The sequence below is a fragment of the Tigriopus californicus genome, chromosome 11 (genome assembly GCF_007210705.1).
Source record: "Tigriopus californicus strain San Diego chromosome 11, Tcal_SD_v2.1, whole genome shotgun sequence".
In the NCBI taxonomy this organism is placed as follows: domain Eukaryota; kingdom Metazoa; phylum Arthropoda; class Copepoda; order Harpacticoida; family Harpacticidae; genus Tigriopus; species Tigriopus californicus.
This window is the reverse complement of record NC_081450.1, coordinates 8,692,690-8,715,332: the sequence shown is the minus strand read 5'-3', so window position 1 is coordinate 8,715,332 and position 22,643 is coordinate 8,692,690. Positions and strand designations below refer to the sequence as shown.

The 22,643-nt window shown below is 48.9% G+C and overlaps 2 protein-coding genes across 2 annotated transcripts; one reads left to right on the top strand and one right to left on the bottom strand.

Annotated features, from left to right (window-relative positions):
* The first annotated feature begins 1,532 nt into the window (after positions 1 to 1,532).
* LOC131890752 (low-density lipoprotein receptor-related protein 1B-like) lies at positions 1,533 to 17,552 on the top strand. The gene is given in 12 exon segments (XM_059240162.1): positions 1,533 to 1,810; positions 1,876 to 1,999; positions 2,069 to 2,293; positions 2,373 to 3,540; positions 3,606 to 3,788; positions 3,859 to 4,675; positions 4,742 to 4,967; positions 5,043 to 5,470; positions 5,472 to 12,561; positions 12,644 to 12,992; positions 13,071 to 13,352; positions 13,449 to 17,552. Coding segments are annotated over 12 exon segments (14,859 nt in total). The 3' UTR covers positions 17,138 to 17,552.
* Positions 17,142 to 20,068, bottom strand: LOC131890973 (putative uncharacterized protein DDB_G0277255). Its single transcript, XM_059240435.1, has one exon. The coding sequence runs from the start codon at positions 20,053 to 20,055 to the stop codon at positions 17,623 to 17,625; it is 2,433 nt and encodes an 810-aa protein (XP_059096418.1). The 5' UTR covers positions 20,056 to 20,068; the 3' UTR covers positions 17,142 to 17,622.
* Positions 20,069 to 22,643: the final 2,575 nt, after the last annotated feature.

The following is a 22,643-nucleotide window of genomic DNA, read 5'->3' as shown; positions in this document are numbered from 1 at the left end:
AGAGTAGGGACACCAAGCGACTACTGTTAGTCGAACGAAAACAAGAAAGAAGAGCAAGGAGGCAAATAGACAAATAGGCAAGGAGGAGGAGGAGTCATGAGATGGATCGAACATCCAAGATCAAAACAAACCCATCCACTTGTTGAATGAAGTGGCCATCGATTGCGCGATTAGTGCTGGACCGTACTACTAATCTGCTCAAAGAGAGCTAAGCCCGCTACAGGTGTTTGAATCTTTTTAAATCGTGCCCGGCGGCGATCCCTTGACCTTTGGCCAACTCGTGGCATCCCATCCCCGGCGCGGGCATTAGCCCTCGGACAGACAGACCGTTTATTTCTGCCAGCGTCCATCCGGCCAGTTCCTCCCAAGCGAAGCGACTCTGCAGGTGAGCGAGCTATTGGGCGTGGGGCCTATGTGGTATGTATGTAGATTTGGATGGATGGATCCATTCATCAATAATTTACCGGCCCAGATTGAGCATGATCAATCGAAAAAATGGGATTGGAAAACCGAATCAACCGCCACAACCCAGCATGAACCCGTTCAGGAATAAGGAAGTTCACCGAATCATTAAGAGCCGGTAGGGGTTGCGGGGTGAAGGGGGTGAGGGGGACCCGGATAAAGTGGGCCATGTCCCACTGTAATACACACCGCGATTCATGAGGCTGGAGGGCAAAACCTGGGGCTCACGTATTGTGGTTGGACCTCGAACCAAGTCCAGAGGCCGGGACCAACGATACCACTCTTAAGATGGGCAGACGGGTGGATGGGGGTGGCCGGAAAGCATTTTTCTCAGTGGGGAAGGGGAGGGCGGGATGAAAGACTCCCATCGGGAAAAACCGACCAGTTCACGTGGTATGTTCCCAGCCTGCCCACCGTCCCACTTTTTAGAACCCAACTCCCCCAAAGAGCGCCCCTGAAAAGCCCAGGCGGGTTCGAGTAACATTCCCCCGGGAAGAACAAGCAATGTGAAAGAAGTCAGGATCTCAACTGTGGCTGGGTGGATGGCCTTTCTCTGGGCTTTTATTCTTCTCTCTTTTTCCTCTTCCTCTTTTTCGCTCTGCCTTTTTCCCCTCTTTCTTGACCCCCCTTTTTTCACGTCTGGGCGGATGGTTCCATAATGGAACAAATGAGCGGCGTGCGTGCCGGTTTGTTGCCATGGTATGGTGACCCCTGGTATGGTCTGTCTGTCTGTCTGCCTGCCCGCCCGCCACTACCATTCCTCAAGATCTCGCTTTGGGGGGTGGGGGGGGTGATCCAGGAACGAGGAACAACTCTCACCAGAACTAGGGACCCAGGAGGGACATCCTTTACTAAAAAAAGACAGGGCCTGCCGGGACCGTTTAACCCCAAGCCCGACTCGCCCAGTCATCCAGCTGGTTGGTGTGCCATGATTCTGGCTGCTTTTCTCTATTTCCCGTTGCGTGAAGGCGTTAAACTTGCCCATTGCTCAAACTTTGAATGATCTTGAACCCTGGTAGAATTGGCTTCATGCGGAACCACGGTCCCATGCGGATCTGATCAGTCTCACCATGGGAACCGTTCACGTCAAACTGATCGTGGTGGGTGCGCTCTTGAGTCAATATCTCAGACCCGCCGGTGGGTTGGAGCTCCCCGCCCATCCTTTGTCATGCGGGCCCTCGCAGTTTGCTTGTCACGATGGGATCAAGTGTGTGCCCGTGTCGCGCATTTGCGATTTCGCGCCCGACTGCTTCGATGGGAGTGACGAGCCCGCGGATTGTCCGCGGAACATTCCTTGTCGTGCGGGACAATTCTCCTGTGCTATCAGCCAGAAATGCATCCCCGTGGAGTAAGTGGTCAAAAGACTGATGATGCTCAAAATGGGTGTCTCATGTATTTGGCTTTGAATTGTAGATGGACTTGCGACAGCGAGGATGATTGCGGCACTGACTCAAGCGGCACACCGGATTTGTCGGATGAAGACCCGCTGCTATGTCAGCGTAGCGTGCAATGTAGACCCAACATGTTCCCTTGTCGGGTAAGATATACATTGTGTGCCATCTTTTCCCAAACCCTGTACCTTCACAACGTCCTCTTCATTTTTTAGGATAATGTGACATGCTTGGATCTGCCCTTGTTTTGTAACGGGGCTTTGGATTGTCCTGATAAGTCGGATGAGGGCCCACAGTGCAAACTTAAACAATCTTGCCGGAAGTCGGACTGCTCTCATGGTTGTGCCATTACTTGGAAAGGACCCCGCTGCTATTGTCCCCCCGGGTCTCGAACCAATCCCAAATTGCCACATAAATGTCTGGATGTGGATGAGTGCCAGGTAAGATGGTCATTTCCTTCCCCTCTGTGCCACTTTGCGGACCAGTTCTAACTAATTTCTTGCTGCCATTGAACTCCAGATCAAAGGCCAGTGCGACCAGTTGTGTCAGAACCGGCCCAACTCCTTCCAATGTGATTGCGTGAAAGGATACAATCTGGACAAAGGTCACTTTTGTCGAGCCATCAATTGGCCGCCTTCTGCTCCGCCCATTCTGTTCATCGCCAACACCGCCAATATTGAATCTGTCTTCCTCAATGGATCGGCTATAGCCAAAACTAATCCCGGAACCTTGGAAGAGACTCTGACTCTGGATGTGATCCATCGAAATCAATCCGTTTGTTGGATGAGTCATTCCCCTTCCAATGCCAGTGGGGCTAGTGCGGCCGAATCTCGTCAATCGAGCCTCAAATGTGCCCATATGAACCATATAGACGAAGATTCTTGGGCTCTACCTGATCTTGGTGCTTTCGGCATGGAGTCCATCTCACAATTTGTCATTGACTGGACCAGTAACAATTGGTATTTCTTGGATGAAGACAACGAAATGGTCCTGTTGTGCCATTTACGAATCGACCATCACCACTTTGTTTGCAAAGTCATCATCTCTGGAGCCTTGAGCAAACCCAGAGGGATTGCACTGGACCCGGGACAAAACTTAGCTTTCATTTCCGTATGGGGCCGAAGTCCGGCTTCAATCGAGAGCGTTTCCCTCAATGGAGGTTCCCGGAAATCCATCATTAAGTCCAAGATCGTATATCCTTACGGAATTAGTGTAGACTTGCCACGCCAGCGAATCTATTGGGTGGATACCTATATGGATTGCATCGAGAGTGCCAACTACGACGGTTCCCAGCGTGAAACCCTTTGGCGAGGACATCCTATGCAAAATCTCTACGCTGTGGCCATTTTCGAAAATAACGTGTTTGTCTCCAGTTGGAGAGACAATTCGATCAAAAGGATCCACAAATTTCACCCCAAAAATCAAAACACGCTTGTTCAAGGACTTCGGCGACCCTTTTCATTAAAGATCAGCCATAGGCAAATCCAATCGTACAATAGAAGCTTGGCTTGCGACATCCCCGAAATTTGCCAACATGTACGTCACTTTCAAAACTCTTCAGGCTTCCGTAGCTCGGTTTTTATCATCTCCACTCTGCTTTCTTTTCGTAGATTTGTGTTCCGACTTCGGTGGAACCGCATTACGAATGTCTTTGCCAAGATGGCTTTTCTCTCACTGGTGATGGGAAGTGTCAATTGAAGGAATTGGATCAGTTCCTTCTTTTCAACCAAAGACGACCCAATATGATTCGAGCCATCGGCTTGGGAGAATTTAATCACAGTAATGACGTGATTATACCGGTCACCGGATTGAAAAAGCCAGGGCCCTTCGATGTTTTAATCCGAGATAGACTGCTTTTTGTGACTGATCAAGAGTCTGACGTCATCTATCAACAGAAAATTGATACCGGAGAACGCACCGTTTTTCTTGATCCAGGTATGAGATATTTAGCTGATGTACGGTGTTGGTTGTATTGGACCATCATGTTTGGCATTTCTGGTTTAAGGTCAAGTTGGTGTGACAGCTTTGGCTGTGGATTGGATTGGTGGGAATGTGTATTGGTCGAGCTCCCGGACCAAAGCTCTTTTTGCCACTCAGATCTCGGACGCTCAGCACACGAGAAAATTGGCCAATTTCCCCAATAATGGTCTTGCCGATTCCATTGCACTATATCCCAAGTTGGGCCTCATATTCTGGAGCACCACACCTGTATCTTTGATAGATATCGACGACAATCCGGGATTCATTTACTCCGCATGGATGGATGGCACTCATATTGAGGTGCTACCAGCCAAAGGCATCAAATGGCCAGGTGATCTGACCATTGATTTTATAAATAACCGCTTGTTTTGGACCGACCTCTCACTAAGAAGGATATCAAGCGTCGATTTGAATGATTTGAGTTCTCCAATTCAACATCACGGGTCTGCCAAGACGATAAATGGCCTCCAAGGTCTTGCTGTGTTGGACGATGACTTGATGTGGTCCGAAATCGACCAAGGTGTTGTGACGAGGTGGAATCGAACTCGAAAATCCATCTCTGGTCAACTCAAATTGAGGCTGCAGGTTTTTGGTCTCAAATTATACGATCCCAGAAATCAACCCAGTGCGAGTAAAGAAACCACCCCGGATAGCGGATGTGACGCTTGCTCTGAATTATGTCTGATCACTCCCAATGATGGACGAGGTTGCTATTGCTCTAGTCATTCTTCAAGTTCAGATTGCATCAAGAACGAAGACCAAATGACTGCGTCGTCAGACTCATTTTGTGGCGAGAATGGATTTCAATGTGCAGACGGACGTTGCGTGGACATCGCTCTTTTGTAAGACTTCGTCAGCAGCTATCCTGAAAAAAATGATCTCACAAATCCTTTACCATTGTTTTTCAGATGCAATGGGAACCCAGATTGCGCCACCGGAGAAGATGAAGACCCCAAAGTGACTTGTGCCAATGTCACGTGCGCTATCAACCAATTCCATTGCGATCGGACGAAATGCATAGCACACGATCAAGTGTGTGATGAAAAGTTCGACTGCCGCGACGAATCTGACGAGGACTCGCTAAACTGCCTCGCAGCCAATAGGTGCGACACTGAGTTTTACTTCCAATGTCAAGTAAGTTGGCGTTCGCACTTTTGATTCATCAATTCTTACTTCCCACATCATCACTCACGCACACTCGCCTTTTAGGTTTCGGGATCATGCATTGAAAAGTCCTTTGTCTGCGATCTGGAGCTGGATTGTGGCCCTGGCGATCGATCTGACGAACCCGATGATTGTCCCCGACCTACTTGTGATCTCACTGAATTCTCTTGCCATTCCTTGCGGAAGTGCATTCCGCTGGATTACCTCTGCGATGGCGAAGATGATTGTCTTGATGGCAGCGATGAGCGGGAATGTGAGCATTTCTGTCAAGATACCAAGCAGTTCTATTGCGATGTGGATCAGAAGTGCTTAGGGTTGACGGCCGTGTGCAATGGGAAGAAAGATTGCAGCGACGGCTCCGATGAAGCCAACTGCAAGGGCATTCACAAAAATCGCCCTTGCCCCAAAGACAAGTTCCTGTGTGGGAGTGGCGAGTGCATCCCCAAAGTGTTTGTGTGTGACGGAGCTTCGGATTGTGAGAGGGTTGACGGCCGTGTGCAATGGGAAGAAAGATTGCAGCGACGGCTCCGATGAAGCCAGCTGCAAGGGCATTCACAAAAATCGCCCTTGCCCCAAAGACAAGTTCCTGTGTGGGAGTGGCGAGTGCATCCCCAAAGTGTTTGTGTGCGACGGAGCTTCGGATTGTGAGAACGGTGACGACGAATTGCCAGAGCAGTGTACAGATTTCGAGCTCACTTGCAGCCCAACCCTGGAGCGAGCTTGTGCCTCCAAAACGAAATGCTTGCCTTTGTCTTATTGGTGCGATGGGGATGTGGATTGTCCCGATGGTTCAGACGAGGCTCATTGCTTGACCACTCACAAGGAGATTTGTGATTTCCCGGCATTCTCCTGTCAAGATCGCGTTCACGGCCACAACGTGAGCGTCTGTTTGGATGTGACTCGATTGTGTGATGGAAAGATTGATTGCTTGGATGGAACGGACGAAGGGCTATTCTGTTCTGAACAGTTGTGCTCCCAACGTGGTCACTTGTGCTCGGATTTGTGCCAGAACTCTCCCGATGGTCTTCGATGTCACTGCCCCGAGGGTCTTCACCTGTCGACCCAAAACCGCACTCAATGCACAGATGAGCATCCGTGTGATGAATGGGGTACGTGTTCCCAAGGGTGCTTGGCCATATCATCTCGGAGACACAAGTGCTTTTGCCGAGATGGTTATGCGTTGGAAAGTGACGGATTCTCTTGCAAATCCAAGGATCCCAGTGTGCCTATGATCATTTTCAGCTCGAGATCTGAGATCCGAGGCATCAGTTTGAGAACGGGCATAAGTCGGCCTTTGGTGACCAGTTTAAAGAACACCATCTCGTTGGATTTCCATTTCGAAGGTGATCAACGGTTTGTGTTTTGGGCGGATGTTTCGGAAAACAGGATCTACCGCGGTACGATCATCGGGAATTCGCTGTCGAATGTTCAGACAATCGTCGAGAATGGTCTCACTCGCATTGAGGGCATGGCTGTAGATTGGGTTGGACAGAATTTGTATTGGATTGAGAGCCACATGGATCAAATTGAAGTGGCCAAACTGAATGGATCCTACCGAAGAACGTTGATTTCGGGCGGAATTGAGTCCCCGAGGTCGCTGGTCTTGGACCCAATAGAAGCGCTATTATTCTGGGCTGATTGGGACAGTCGCGCCCCTCGAATTGAATCATGCAGTATGTCCGGCGATCAAACCACACGCAAGGTCGTATTTGCCGTAAATTTTGGCGGCACCGGAGCTTTGCCCAACGACTTGACATTGGACCGTGAAATGAGACGAATTTATTGGGTTGACGCTTCATCGGATTCCATCCATACTATTACTTACGAGGGAAAAGATCATCATCTTATTCTTCATGGCCAAGCCTATCTTTCACACCCGTTCGCCATCAGCTTGTACGAGTCTTACGTGTATTGGACGGACTGGCGAGCGGAAGCGGTCATTCGCGCCAACAAGTGGAACGGGTCGGACGTACGAGTCATCGAAAGAGTTGTTGGCAAGCCCTATGACCTTCATGTGATGCATCCTTCGCGCCATTCCTCGACCAACGTGGACTTGAGTCTTTTGCATTGTCAAAACACGAACGGAAAATGCTCTCACTTGTGCCTGTTGGAAAAAGAGCGGGGCTTCGTTTGTGCCTGCCCTCATCTGATGACCTTATCGAAGGTCGATAACCGAACATGTGTGGACAACGAGCGTGTATTCGTTATTGCCCGAACTAATGACATCATCGGGATTGATCTCGACCATTTCGAACGCCACGCCATTCCACCCATTCCATTGTCCAGTGTGGCCCTACCAAACAACCTGCAGTATCATGCCAAATCCAATCTAATTCTATGGCTTAACTCCAACGGCAATGAGTCCGAATTGAAATCTGCCACTTTGAACGGCACTTGGACCAAGACAATCCTCGACCGCGCTCTCATTCGGACGCATGCCTTCAGTTGCGATTGGAACACGGGAAACATCGTGTTTGCCTCCCAATTGGCTTTGCCCAAGAAAAATCGTACGTCCGAATTTAATGACGAAATCATGAGCAACATCTTTGTGGCCAACGCGAACGGAGAATTCCTGAGCGTGCTGATCCACGAAAACCCGGGATCGATTCGTGGGATTGTCACGATTCCAAAATTGGGGGTCATGTTTTGGAACGATGACAACGGCGTGAAAGAGAGTTTGAAGACGAGTAAAATGGACGGAAGTGAAGTGGAAGAGTTACGCAGCTTCATCAAAGACGACCTGGACGACCTGGGTGAAAGTGGTGCCGATGATGGGAGCGGTGGTCAATCCTTGCTCATCTCGAATCTATGCTATAATGAGCGCCGGCACACGCTCTTCTGGATCAACGCCAAGGAAAGCACCATCTACCAATATAGAATTAAGGTGGAAAAAATCGACGCCATTTATTCCGCGCCCGGCTCCAAATTGACGGCATTAGCCGTGTTTGAGAACTTCTTGTACTTCGCCAATTCCTCAATGCCCGGTCATCATAGCTTAGTGCGAATCGACTTGAATGCCAGCAACAATTTCCAAGTCATGTTGAACACCTCACAACAGTTCCGGTCTCTCATGATCTACAATCCGGACTCTCAAGCGGGTTTGAACGGTTGCTCGAAAGATAACGGAGGCTGCCAACAATTGTGTTTGGCCAAAGGAACTAGTTCTGTGGTGTGTGGTTGCGCCTTAGGATATGAGCTGTTCAATAAGACCAATTGCTTGGCCACCCCCTCAAATCTACTCATTCATACGTCGCGAGACGGCCTCTCCGGCAAGACCATTTATTCCCAGCCTCATGACGGCTTACTCTTCCTTCCACCATTACCCAAAACCATCTATCCGACGAGTGTTGCCGCCTTGCCTGGCCACGAAACCATCTTCTGGATCGACAACACGGAGGGGGCTATCTATTCCATGGCCAGAAATGGAAACAACTTGACCCGAGTCCTGAGACAGCTCCACTCACCGCGACAATTAGCCATCGATCCTGTCGCTAGCCACATTTACTGGACTGACGACAAGCTGAACGTGATCGAATTATGCGATTTCAAAGGCTCCAAGCGCTATGTCGTGATTTCTGAAGGCTTGGATGAAGTCTACGCCATCGCGTTAGACCCCTCGGCCGGCTACATGTTTTGGACGGAACTTGGGCCCCAACCAACAATTCGAAGAGCAGGCCTAGATGGGTCCAATCGGAGGGTGATCGTGCAGATGGATCTGAAGAGACCCACCGGGCTGACTTTAAGTCCCAAACATGAGCGATTGTTCTGGTGCGACCCCGAATTGGGTGTCCTCGTCTCGGTGCGTTATGATGGCACCATTCGAAATTCTATCCTTCATAGACTGAGTCGGTTCCTTGAATCGCCCGTCAGTTTAGTATTCCATGATGACCATCTCCTCTGGCTGGATTCGAATTTCAAGGGTGGAAGCATCTCCAAGATCAGGGTCGATACGGATCATGACGAGGTTGATCGGCTCTATGATCAATTGGGCGATTCTCTTTACCTCCACGACATTGCCATCTATTGTCCCAATTGTGAGGTGGGGCGAAACCCATGCCAACTAAACAACGGCGGTTGTGAGGATATTTGTCTCTACAACGGCGACAACGTCAAGTGTGCGTGCCAATACGGAAAGGTGTCTTCCAATAATCGCACCTGTGAAGATTATCAGGATTTCTTGCTATTTTCGAAAGTGTCAAGTATTCAGAGTGTGCACATTCACAACACCAAGGACAAAAATCCACCATTGGCCCCGATCAGTGGGAGTGAGATCATGAACAACGTCATTGGTTTGGCGAGTGATCCCCCTAATAAACGCATCTTCTACTCGGACATGAAACGAGGCTCGATCAACACGGTGAAATTCGACGGGTCTGATCATCGAGTTCTCATTGCAGACCAAGGGTCGGTAGAAGGGTTGGCTTTCGATGAGCATCGAGGGATCCTGTTCTGGACCTCAAAGTCGGATAACTCGATTAATCAGGCGAGAATCGATCTCGATCTAGAACAACAACGCCCTCGGCGCATCGTCATGCTCGGGTCACTCGATCGACCCCGAGGGATTGATGTGGATCGGTGTCAAGAGCAAATCTACTTCACCAATTGGAACCCTGAACGCCCCGTGATCCAGCGGGTATGGCGATCTGGCTTTGGATTGGAGACCATCATTTCCACCCAAATTCAAATGCCCAACGCAGTAGTGGTCGACTCGGAGGCACGCAAGTTCTATTGGGCCGATGCTCGTCTCGACAAACTAGAGAAAGTAGATATCGGGTCTCTACACAGAGTGACCTTAACCCATTCCAAGCCCAGTCATCCGTTTTCATTAGCCGTTCAAGGGGAATATCTGTTCTTTAGCGACTGGCAGCTTCATGCCGTGGCCAGAGTGAATAAACACACTGGAGAGGATCTGACCCTGTTGAAGAAGAACATTCCTCGCCCGATGGCGCTCTCGGCAGTCGGAACCAATTCGTCAGCCTTGGTGTGCCAATCTGATGGTTGCATGGTCTTGAATGGCGGTTGCGAGGATTTATGCACTCTCGATGATCAACGAGAGGTGTCCTGTGCCTGTTTTCCTCACCGATATCCCATTGATCCTGAGCGGAAGCGATGCGCCTCGCAAAAGCAGCATTGTGATGATCTCGACGCGTTTCGATGCGCTCAAGGTGCTTTGGATGGGTCGCCCATCTGCATTCCTTACAACTTGACGTGTGATGGTGTCAATCATTGTTTGAGTGGCTCGGATGAGGACCTGAGGTATTGCGCCATTCGCCAGTGTCGCTCTAATTACTTCCAATGTGCTAATAATCGGTGTATCTCGAAGACCAAGCACTGTGATCAAAAGAACGACTGCGGAGACTTCTCCGATGAATTGGGCTGTCCCTGTCCCCACTCGGACATGTTCAAGTGCTCTTCTGGGCATTGCATTTCCAATACAAAACGCTGCGACGGCACGCCTTATTGCCAGGATGCCTCGGATGAAAAGAACTGTTCCAAAGTGGATTGCTCGATCGTGCACCTGAATGCCGAAACGCAGATTCCCGTGTCCGATCAGACCCGATTGGCGCAATGCAATCAGACGACGGCCTGCATTCTGCCCGAATGGATTTGTGACGGAACCAACGACTGCTGGGACAATAGTGATGAAGAGGATTGCCATAATGAGCTGAGCAAGCAATTGCCGAAGGTACTCGGTCCCCAAACTTGCCCCAAGAGCACGATGTAGTGCCGCAATGGGAAATGTGTACCCTTGGGATGGATGTGTGATAAAGAGAACGATTGCCATGACCATCTTTCGGAAGGGGGAACCTCGTCGGATGAGGAGAATTGCTTGAAACGTCCCTGTGATCTGCATCACTACAAGTGCGGTAATGGGGAATGTATTCCTCGCAGTTGGGTGTGCGATCGAACCCCGGATTGTAGTGACCTGTCCGACGAGGCCGATTGCTCTCGGGAAGGCCAAGGTTGCCATCCTGACCTGGAATTCGAGTGCTCTCCGGGTAATTGCATCCCCAAGCTCTGGCTGTGCAACGAGAACGTGGATTGTGATCTTAGTGCTGGGGATCAAAACGATGAAGATCCAGTCATGTGTGAACAACAATCATCTTCCTTGGTTTGCCGTGACGACGAGTATCGTTGCCTGAACAACCGATGCATATCAAATAGATTCTATTGCGATCACGACAACGACTGTGGCGATCAATCCGATGAGCCGCGTACCTGCGACTACAACTATTGTCCCAAGAACTTCTTCCGCTGTCACGATCAGATGGGTTGTGCATCTCATGCTCATCTTTGCAATGGACATGCCGACTGTAACGATCGATCCGATGAAAACGTAACTGTGTGCCAATCGTTGGAACACCACGTCAATGTGTCGCTCCAAAGGAGCTCTTGCCACATCAACAACGAATTCGGATGCGACAACGGAGCATGCATTTCCTGGGACTTGTTATGCGATGGACGGAACGATTGCGGCGATTATTCGGACGAGACGAGCTGTAACGTGAACGAGTGCGAGAACCCCTATACTTGTGAGCATATTTGCAACGATAAACTCATCGGTTATGAATGTCAGTGTAATCCAGGCTTCAAAGTCCGCGACACTGACCCGAGTTTGTGCGAAGATATCGATGAATGTCAAGAGCTTCGTGCCTGCTCTCAAACTTGTCTGAACACACCTGGCTCGTTCAAGTGCGCGTGTAGGCCCGGATATGTTCCCTTTGACGACGGACTGAGGTGCAAGGCCAACAATAGCGAGCCGGCCAAGCTCATCTTCACGAATCTCTACTACATTCAAATGAGCTCGCTCCAAGGAGAGAGCACCATTCTCGTCAAGAACCAGAGCAACACCGTGGCCTTGGATTTTGATTGGAAGACCAAGTGTCTGTTTTGGTCCGATGTCACGTCACTGGGATCGAGTATCCGGAAGTTTTGCAATTGGGACGAGCCCATCGCGAGCAATACCACCCAAGATCGGGTTCTGCCTCTGCTCACCCTCCGTAATCCGGATGGACTGGCCATCGACTGGGTGGGACGCAACCTGTATTGGTGCGATAAAGGTAGCGACACCATCGAAGTGGCTAATCTGGATGGCCAGCATCGCAAGGTATTGATCGATTCTGGCCTACGAGATCCTCGAGGGATGGCGGTTGATCCTCACAGTGGACTTCTGTTTTGGTCAGATTGGGGATCAGAACCTCACATTGGACGGGCGGGTATGGATGGGTCCAATATCCGGGTGATTGTGTCGGACAACTTGGGCTGGCCTAACGCTGTCACCTTAGACTACACCACTAAGCGATTGTACTTTGGCGATGCCAAGAAGGATTACATCTCCGTAACTGATTACGAGGGTCGAAACATTCAATTGATCGTGTCCCACACGACGAATCCTGGGGCTCGACTTCATCAGATTTTCGCACTCACCATGTTTGAAGATTACCTCTATTGGACGGATTGGGAGGCTAAATCCGTCTTGCGAACCTCTAAATTGGGGCAAAACCCATTCAACCGAACTGTGACTAAATTGATTTCTCCACATCACAAACCGATGGATGTTAAGGTAGTGAAGCACTCGAAAGCTCATGAACAATTTCAATTTATTTCAAATATGGAAAGAACAAAGCCTTTCATCCCGTTTTCAGATCCTTCATCCCTTGAGACAACCAGATGTGGCTTATAATCCGTGTCTGAACAATGGGGGCTGTGAGGCGCTATGCTTGCTCTCGCCAGGTTTGAATGGCATTAAGAATGTGTGTGCTTGTCCGGAGAACTTTGTCCTGGACGACAATGGTCTCTCGTGTAAATCCAATTGTTCCTCGTCCAAATTCGTTTGTGAAAACACCGTCAAATGTATCCCATTCTGGTGGCGATGTGACGGGCAAGACGATTGCGGCGATGGATCGGACGAGCCACCTGAATGTCCCAAGTTTGTGTGTCGTCCTGGCGAGTTCCAGTGCAACAACAACGTGTGCATCCATCCCACCAAAATTTGTGAGCCATTTTCTCGCCTCGCCACGGTTCCCGTCACGTGGGTCAGTTTATGAATGCTGTACATTTTTTTCTTTTTAGGTGATTCGAGAGACGATTGCGGCGATGAAAGCGACGAGGTGGGCTGCAACGACTACGAATGTCTCACGGAATGGTTCAAATGTTCTGGCAACGACACGACTCCTGGATTTTGTTTGCCTCCGAGTCTTCATTGCAACAATGTGTCGGATTGTCCCAATGGAGAGGACGAACGGGATTGCATTCCGGCAGAATGTCCCAGTAACCACTTCAAATGCGGCAATGGGAAGTGTATGCCCAATGTTTGGGTTTGCGATGGATCCAACGATTGCGGAGACAACACTGGTAAGGATGGGATCAAATCAGCCTCAATATCGATTACGAATTTAAGATTATAACAAGATAGCGAAAACAAATGCCTGGACTTTATGCTTTCTTTAGATGAGCCCGAGAACTGTCCCAATCGGACTTGCCCTTCGTCCCACTTCAAGTGTCACTCAGGTCAATGCATCCCACAGAACTGGGTGTGTGACGGTGAGGCGGATTGCGATACCAAAGAGGATGAATCTGAGACTTGCCAGGATCCGAAACAGCACTCATGCGAGGCGTCTCATTTCCAATGCCAAAACTTTAAGTGCATTCCCGGGCGATGGGTTTGCGATCATGATGACGATTGTGGTGACAATTCTGACGAAATGGATTGTTTGGATAGGTATCGAAACTGCTCCATTGACGAGGTGTCGTGTTCCGACGGGATGTGTATCCACGTCTCCAAGCATTGTGATGGTCGAGTGGATTGTCGAGACAAGTCCGACGAGCTGTTCTGTCACACGGAGTGCTCTGAAAACGAATTCCAATGCTCGAAGCCCCCGTTGTGCATTGAGAACGCTTGGCGATGTGATGGTGAAAGTGATTGCTCCGATGGCTCAGACGAAGCCAATTGTACTAATCCATGTCCTCGAGGATCTGTGTCTTGTCACGACGAGGCCAACACTTGCATTCGACATGAGTGGCTTTGCGATGGCAAAGAGGATTGCACCAATGGCTGGGACGAGGATCAGGATCGATGTGAACAACAAGCTTGCCTGCCGAATCGCTTTCGCTGCCACCAAAGTAGCATTTGCATCCTGAACAATCTGGTTTGCAACTCCGATAATAATTGTCCGGATGGATCAGATGAGGCCGATGATTTGTGTCAAGTCCGACAACGGACCTGCGAAACGGGTCTGTTCCACTGTGCCAATGATCGATGCATCGACACCAAGTTCCAATGTGATGGCATCAATCACTGTGGCGACGATTCAGACGAAACAGAGTGTTTAGCCACGCCTCCGTGTCAATTTGGGGCTTGTGCTCAACAATGCGACGTCAAATTTAAGTCGGGCAAAGCCGGGGCTCGAATCAATAGTAAACGAATTAATGGAACGGCTTACTGCTCTTGTGAAGAGGGTTACCAGCTCACGTCCAGGAGTTCATGCAAGGCCCTGGGGGAAAATGCTACACTCTTGGTGGCCAATGAGAACGTTATCCGACATGTGGACCCCTATGCCTTAAGTCAAATGGTGGAAATCAGTCCCGAGAGATCGGAGGGCTCGAGCAAAATTCACTCCTTAGAAGTATTCGTGGGAAATGAGACCACTACCATATTCTGGTCCAGCCATCGTGAACAAGCCATTTATCACCACACCATGCGGCGTAGCAAGAACGCGAAACGTGAGGCCTTTGATACCCAAGCAGTGGGCCCCTTGGTTCGGAACGTAACCAACCCTCGGGGGTTGTCCTTTGATTGGCTGGGCATGAATCTGTACTTCATCGAAAGTGAGTTCTCCAATCGAATCGGCCTCTTCAACATTGATCGACGTGCTCGAGCACGCTTTGATTTGATGTTTTCGGGTACAATCAGCGATCTAGTAGTGGAACCTCATTCAGGGTTTCTATTCGCAACCATTCACGGTTCCAATCCCAGGATTGAGCAGATCCAACTGGATGGTTCTAAGAGGAAGACTTTGGTGTCTACCAACTTGATGTGGCCTCAGGGTATTGCCATCGATTACCCCAACCAAAGATTGTATTGGACGGATTTAAAGAAGCGATCTATCGAATCGACAGGAACAGATGGCCGCCTCAGACGGACCATCTATAGCTTTCATCCAAAGGAAGGAAAACCGAGCGGGATCGACGTGTTCGAAGATTACGTGTACTATTCCACTTACAAGCATAATCGGGTTTTCAAGGTAAAAAAATTCCATCCAACTGAGCCCATCAAGATCGTCGAAGAAACCTTTCTTGTCAAAGATATCATAATCATGCAACAGTTCAAAATTGCCCCTCATATTCCGGTGAACCCTTGTGCGGGCGACCCCTGCTCAAATGTAGATTTCAGTGTTTGCACCATTGGGCTCAACAGGACCAAGAACTGGTTGAATCCTACTTGCGTGTGCACTGTTGGCTATGCAATGATTAATGGCGCATGTAAACCACAAACATCCCATGCTGCAGCGCGTCCAGATCCATGCCAAGACCTCCACTGCCACAATGGGCAATGTGTCTCGCCCGATGGAATTCGAGCCGAATGCAAGTGCACCGACCCACTTTATACCGGACAATTTTGCCAGCATTACATTTGTTCGGGTTATTGTCAAAATCAAGGCATGTGCATACCGAGTCAGCCTGAAGGGTCAAATGTCACTGAAGGGGGCGGTCCCTTGTTAAAATGCGCCTGCCCAGAAGGATTTTCCGGTGAGCGATGCCAATTTGGACCCACCACGTGCTCTTGCCACAATGGCGGTACTTGTGTCCTCGATGAGCGGAAGCAGATTCAGTGCCAATGTGCACCCAATTTTGCCGGTCATCAGTGTCAGGAGTGTCTGGGTGTGGAGCCTTGTCTAAATGGAGGCCTGTGTGTCCTCAATTCTCGCGGGGCTCCATCGTGCGAATGTGTCAAGGGCTTCAGTGGTCCCAGATGCGCGGACTCTAAGTCTGCATGTCGACTGAAATGTCTCAACGGTGGGAGCTGTGTGATGAATGCCTTTGGACAAGCCGATTGTCGGTGTCTACCCCAATTCTATGGGAAGCGCTGTCAGAAGCTAACGTGCAACCATTACTGTATGAATGGCGGTCAACCTCTTCATTCGTCGGTGGACGGGAAATGCAAATGCGTCTGTAAGGCCGGCACCACCGGACCCAGGTGTGAACGGACCCATTGTCGAAAGACCCTCTGCAAGAATCAAGGCAAGTGTGTCCTCATAGGCGAGAAAGAGATCTGTCAATGCCTTAACTCATTTGCGGGCTTGAATTGCGAGGCTCGATCATTACATAATCCTTGTCATTTAGAGTTCAAGTGTGAAAATCATGGCATTTGTCGCCATTTCCCCACCACCAATACCACCGAGTGTGTGTGTTCTAAAACTCAAGCGGGCACCTTTTGCGAAAAGCCGAATCTTTGCCTAAACTATTGTTGGAATGGCGGTCAATGTGTGTGGACGTCTGAGTCTAGCGTGCATTGCCAATGTCCCAGCGGCTTTGCCGGCTCAAGATGCGATATTCGGCTCTCTCGTGAGGTCACTGCCAAGCCCCCTCACATTGATACCACGGATTCGGAGGAGATCCGCTCCTTCACCTCGACCATACTACTCATGCTAGGAATACTGATTCTGTGTGGTTTAGTGGCCTGCCTCATGGTTGCCTTCCACAAACGACACCACCTTGGCAATGCATTCAAGCATCGACGGATGGCCGAGACACTCGTGGGCAATAACGTCGAGTATTCGAATCAGATGTTCCTTCCCAATGAGGACGAGGACGATGATCTCATAACAATGAACGGAGCAAGGGGGGGGGCCAGAGGAAACGGCATCGTCGGCGTCGGCATCGGCGCCGGCGCCGCCGCCAGTGAGGGGACCTCCTTTCGCCTGGAGAGCCATAATCCCAATAGCTTTGGCAATCCGGTCTACGAATCGCAGTACGAGAATGAGGCTGAACGAGAGGGTCTTTTGATGGAACATCAATCTCTCTGCGATTCCAATCAGTTTCTGCTTGATGATGCCTACACCGAATCGGCACAGCACCAAGACGAAGAACAGCGGTGCGATTTGCTAACAGAAATGCACAAGGGAAAGATCAGACTCTAGACCCTGACCCCGATACTCCACTATTTATTAATGAACTGATTGTGATATATGTTTGCCAAAATGATCAATCTCAACCTCGAGATCAGCATTATTCCAAAATGAAAAACCCACAAAATTTCTTCACCAATGTCCTCCAACAGTCTGTGATTTTACGTGTGTATTTGTGCCAAATTTCATGTCAGTATTTGTCAGGTGTGACAAAAGTTTCCATTGCATCAAGTGGCTACTTACCTACTCATTTCATTGTCAAGAGCTTACAGCTAGCTAGAATCGAGCTCTAAAAGTATTCCAACGGTCGAGCCACCACCGTGCATATTGTTCCACAATAACATTTTCTCCCGTGTACTCTGGGCATTCAATATGATTCTGTCCGTGCGACTGAATTGATAACAATAAAACTCACTCGCTCTGCTTGCCTTTGACACCAAGTTACACCATTAGAAACGAGCGCCACCAATCGCGTACCAATTCCTGGCTTGTTCGGCTCATTTGTCAATATTTAGCTCGGCCAAAATATCATCGTCCAACATCTTGAGAGTCTCTGAAAACGTGCGCAGCCTTTTGGTCTTGTCACTCCCGGAACTAGCCTCCTCCTGATCGGTGGAGCCAGAATATTTCTTCAAGTGCTCGGGCGTCGATCGGCCACTGTCGGGATCATCCGATACTGAGGGTGGTCTGCGGGTCCTAGGAGCCCGCACGGTTTTCATGAGCTCCTCAAGACTGTCCGTTTTGCTCAGGGAGTAATTTTTCGTGTCGGGTTGCTGCGGGCGAGCGAGCGAGCGTCCAAAATCGGACATCTCGTCATTGCATTCGCCGATTATTGGTTGGACATCCGTTCGCCAGTCAGTTTTACGTCGGTAGAGTTTATACAAAGGCACGCCCCCACAGCCGTTGAGTTGCCACCACGATCTGAAGACGCTCTCGTAAAACCACCCGTTGAAGGGTTCCCAACTCATGGTATCGACAATGACTCGTCGCTGCTGGAACCCTGTCACTGCATGGATGGTGGATTTATGGCCAAAGCTGTCACAGATGTTGCATTGAGCAGCAGGCACTTCGGGGTCATTAAATGGGCACGTATCCTCCCAATGATCCCATTCGAGACATCTGGGACACAGAAGGTCATCAAATTCGGTGCAACCTTGAGCCGAGTGATCCGACGAATGACAACGTGAACACAACTTCAAATCCTGCTTCGTGTTATCGTCATATTGGATGTGGCTCGAGGACTTTTGCCTCAATTCCACCGATCCTCCTCCTTTCTTCTGCTTCTTCATCTTCATGTCGTAATCGGCCGAGAACAGATCCATACTGTTCCTTCGACTGCGGATGCCTGATCCCACACTGCCTCGGTCTGGACTGGTTTGCCTCGAGGATCGCCGAGAGGAGTTCAGGCTCACATTGACGCTGACGGATATCTCCGAGGATGAGGCTCCACTGCCGTGTCTCTTCCGAGATTTCCCATTCCGCTTCTTCGTCCCGTTGACTAACAACTTGGACTTTTGTTCGTTTTGTTGGTTTTGCAGATTTTCTAGAGCCGTCGACAAGCCTTTCAAGGCCGATCCCACTCCGTTGGTGTTGTGGCTTTCGACTGAGGGCTTATCATTTCCTTGCCTCATAGAGGCACTCTTCTTGGCTGATGACGTTGTGCCACTCTCACGTTTTTCTGCCATTGGGTTCGAGGATGACGGGGGTTTTGCCCCTGAATTTGTGAACGACTCGTTTTTGCCATTGGCCAAGGATGTCATTGTCAGCTCGTTGGGCATTTCTTGTGCCATTGACTCATTGGACGGTGGGATGATGTCGTTGGATTTCTGTCCCTGGCTCTTTCCGTCACCACTAGCGGTAAACGAGTATACCTCGGATTTAATCTCGCTAATTTCGGCCGAGAGCTTTCGCCTGGATGCAGGATGTGGAACACGCATCTCGTAGGTTCCATTGAAAATCTCCACACTTGAGCTCCGATGGTCGGATGTTAAACTTTGCTGCTGCTCCTGCTGTTGTTGTTGTTGTTGTTGCTCTCTTTGACGACGTTGCCTTTGGATCCCTTCAGGTTCCACGCTGCTATTTCGACTGGTTTGTCGAGAGGCCGGCAAAGAAATGGTCACACTCTGATCGGGAAGGAACGTATTCGTACGAGACAATGACCTAGCTCGAGGAGCACGTTTCACTGTGAATTGAACGGGTTCATCGATCAAAGTGCTCTTGAGCATCATGTCCACCGCCTGAAATGTGCCATTGACGCTGGGGCTCATTTCTTCCCGCTTCTCACCATCATGAAGAAGATGATCCCCATTGGAAGTGACTCGAATTTCCTGAGGCTCTGGTGCCTTGGCAGACTGAGTGGACCGTGCTTGGACTATTGTGACATCTTGCCGATCAGCCACTTTCGTCAGGTATTCGATTTCCTCAATTCCTTTCTTGATGATTGTCGAAGCCTCTTTCGCCGCCTTGGAGGATTTCTCACTTGGGGTACTAGTGGCATTTTGAAAGTTCGACGTTGTGGCCCTGGTTTGTTGGTGGCTTTTGTATGTGGTGGATGAGCTGGAACTTGAGGAAGTCTTTTTGTAACCAATCTCCTTGGTGGACGATTCGCCAAACGGCATGAACATGTGTACGTTATTCCTCTTTCCCGTGGAGATTAGTCCTGCTCCAGGGCGAATGCCCACTCCGCCGCTTAAATTAGACAAGGACGAGTGCCTTTGCTTCGTGGCTTTCAGGCCTCCAGGTCCCATGTCTCGGTCTGGTGTGGAGCTCGAGGCCCTTGTTCTTCCATTAGAGCTCAAGTTGGTGAAGATGTGCTCGGAACTTCGGTAAAATGAGCCATCTTTGCCCACGGCAATTGATGGTTCCGCCAGACCAATGGGATTGCTTCTGGCCATAAAATTGCGCTTGGACGTGTTGTGAAGATATTCCATGCTTTGGGAGAGATCTTTTTGGTGAAGATGTGCTCGGAACTTCGGTAAAATGAGCCATCTTTGCCCACGGCGTGGCCATCACGTTTAATTGATGGTTCCGCCAGACCAATGGGNGTTCTTCCATTAGAGCTCAAGTTGGTGAAGATGTGCTCGGAACTTCGGTAAAATGAGCCATCTTTGCCCACGGCGTGGCCATCACGTTTAATTGATGGTTCCGCCAGACCAATGGGATTACTTCTGGCCATAAAATTGCGCTTGGACGTGTTGTGAAGATATTCCATGCTTTGGGAGAGATCTTTTGTGGTAGAGGAGGACAGGTTGCCGTAGCTCCCGGACAAGGAATTCTTTCTGGAAGGGGGATTATTCTCCATGATGGCTTGCGTTCGATGTGGAAAGTTTCCGCCATTCTTTTCGAGGAGGCTCAAATACGAGAAACTCGTCTTCCGTTCTGACGTCTCAAAAGACTTGGAGCCTCGCATTTGAACCAAGGATATGCTCCGACTTTTGACAGGCGTTTCTCCGGATGAAGTTGTTCCATTTTCCATTCTGCATCCATCACCATTGATTTCAGGACATTTCTTCTGCTGCTGTTGCTGCTGCTGCTGCTGCTGACGATGATGTTGTGGTTGTTGTCCCTCTGAGTGATCTGCCTGAGTTTTGGTTCCATTGAACACTTTCTCGAGCTCAGATTCCGACTCAGGTGTGATCAATCGGGATTCTTTGGCCTTCCTGCCACTGAAGGCTTTGGTGAGGAAGTTGTCCAACTTCATCTGAAATGAAGTCACGCCAAATGCTTCCTCTCCTCGGCAAGACTGAATGGAAAGTGATGCTTCTTGCTTCCTCTAATCCTCAGTCCAACCGAGAAGTGCTCAAACTCGCACAACTTCAAGGAGAATACTTTCAAAATGAGCACACACGTCCATACTATCCAAGAAAGCAGCCAGCCAGCCAGCCAGCCACCAAAAGGCCGGGGCCAATTGGGTCCATGAATGAGGTGCTCTATGGATGGAAGGGGAACACACTTCCTTATTTTCTTGCCTTCTGGTGAGTAGGTAGGTAGCAAGTAGTGTGTGTATGTATGTATGTACGTGCATATCTCGTACATACGACGTTCTACATGGTGCTGTACATCGCCAACCCCTAAATGTTCGCCGTCAGTCTTGAAGCTTTGCAGTTTGTTCGTGGATCCAGGAAGGATGACGATGACTCACCCAGTTCGTCCTGTCCCACTTTTTCCACGACAAAGTTGGCCCGAGTTCACAATTCTCGAAGGGTGATGTCACACCTCCCCTCTTTGCTTCTCGCCCTGGAGATTGGTGCACCAGATTCGGGGCTCATCTCGATTTCAAATGGATGGGAAACATTTCACTAAATTAGATTTCGGTTAACATCCACCCTTGTGTTCGGATCGCACTAATTGTAAAAATGAGAAATCTTAAATAGCCACCATCCATCGCCTTTCCATTCTCTCCAGCGTCTGATGCTTCCGAGGGCAAAAGTGTGTTTTGAGTTGCACCCATATGGGCTCAGCCCAAAGACTAAATAAGATTTGGAACAAAGTTCAAAAAGAGCAGCTCGTGTGCAAATTATTCAACAATTGACCAAATTCTTAATCCAAGCCAAACAATCAACGTCACAACAATGAACATGAACCTGAAACATCCACTCCTAATATTTTAAATTCAAATCGTTCGTGATCCAGTAACTGATCAAATCGCCGTTCAGATAAGGTCATTTTGTGCTTTTCGGACGTCCAAGCTCTCTTATGCAAAAACTACGTTGCGTTGATTCTTTTTGGCTGATTGATGAAGCTTTGAATTTTGATGGGTACTAAGGCCTCGAGAGCGAACAAAGCCCTAAATGATTTTCAACTATGTTAAATAATGGATACATTAATTGATCGAAACAAGCCAAAAAACTATTTCAACATGTTTGAACCTGCGATCCCTCTCATGGCTAGAATGAACTTTTTCTCCTCCCCTTCAAACTTAGGATATATCTACTTTAATGAAAAGTGCTTTTTTTTCTCGTTTCAGCATGGTAAGGAGCATGATGTTAGTCCTTATATGAAACACATGGTAAAACAGTCAATACTTTGCTTTGATTAGTAACTACGAATTAGATGTTCAAATCAGCTCTCAAAGGAGTATCGAATTTTGGTGATGTCAATATCGGGCTCATGAGGTGGTTGTAAACGAAAATTTTCAAACTGAAATTACAATCAAACGAGTCAATTGTCCAAGCTTAAAACAAGATAACCATCGAAGGTGTTATTTCAAACTGAATGAAGCACCAATAACGCGTGATTAGCACCCAAAGAAACAAGAAGTTGAACAATGTATACTTGTTATGTTGCATACCAAAACTGTGGGGATCATCATTTCCCATTCCATTGTACGTCACTCGTATAAAGAAAAGCATGGCTTTCGGACTTCGATTTTAAAAGTAACATTTTTGCTTAACTTGATTTCCTTCTACATCAAGAATTAACAACTCCATAAGCAATCAAACAGTATAAATACAAATACTATCCAAAAATAACGAATGAAAGTTTGCATGTTAAGCAAATATGAAATACTCATTTCTTA

Bases quoted from the DNA above. Each gene is read 5' to 3' on its own strand.
- LOC131890973 (XM_059240435.1), bottom strand. From the start codon at position 20,055: ATGGAATATCTTCACAACACGTCCAAGCGCAATTTTATGGCCAGAAGC.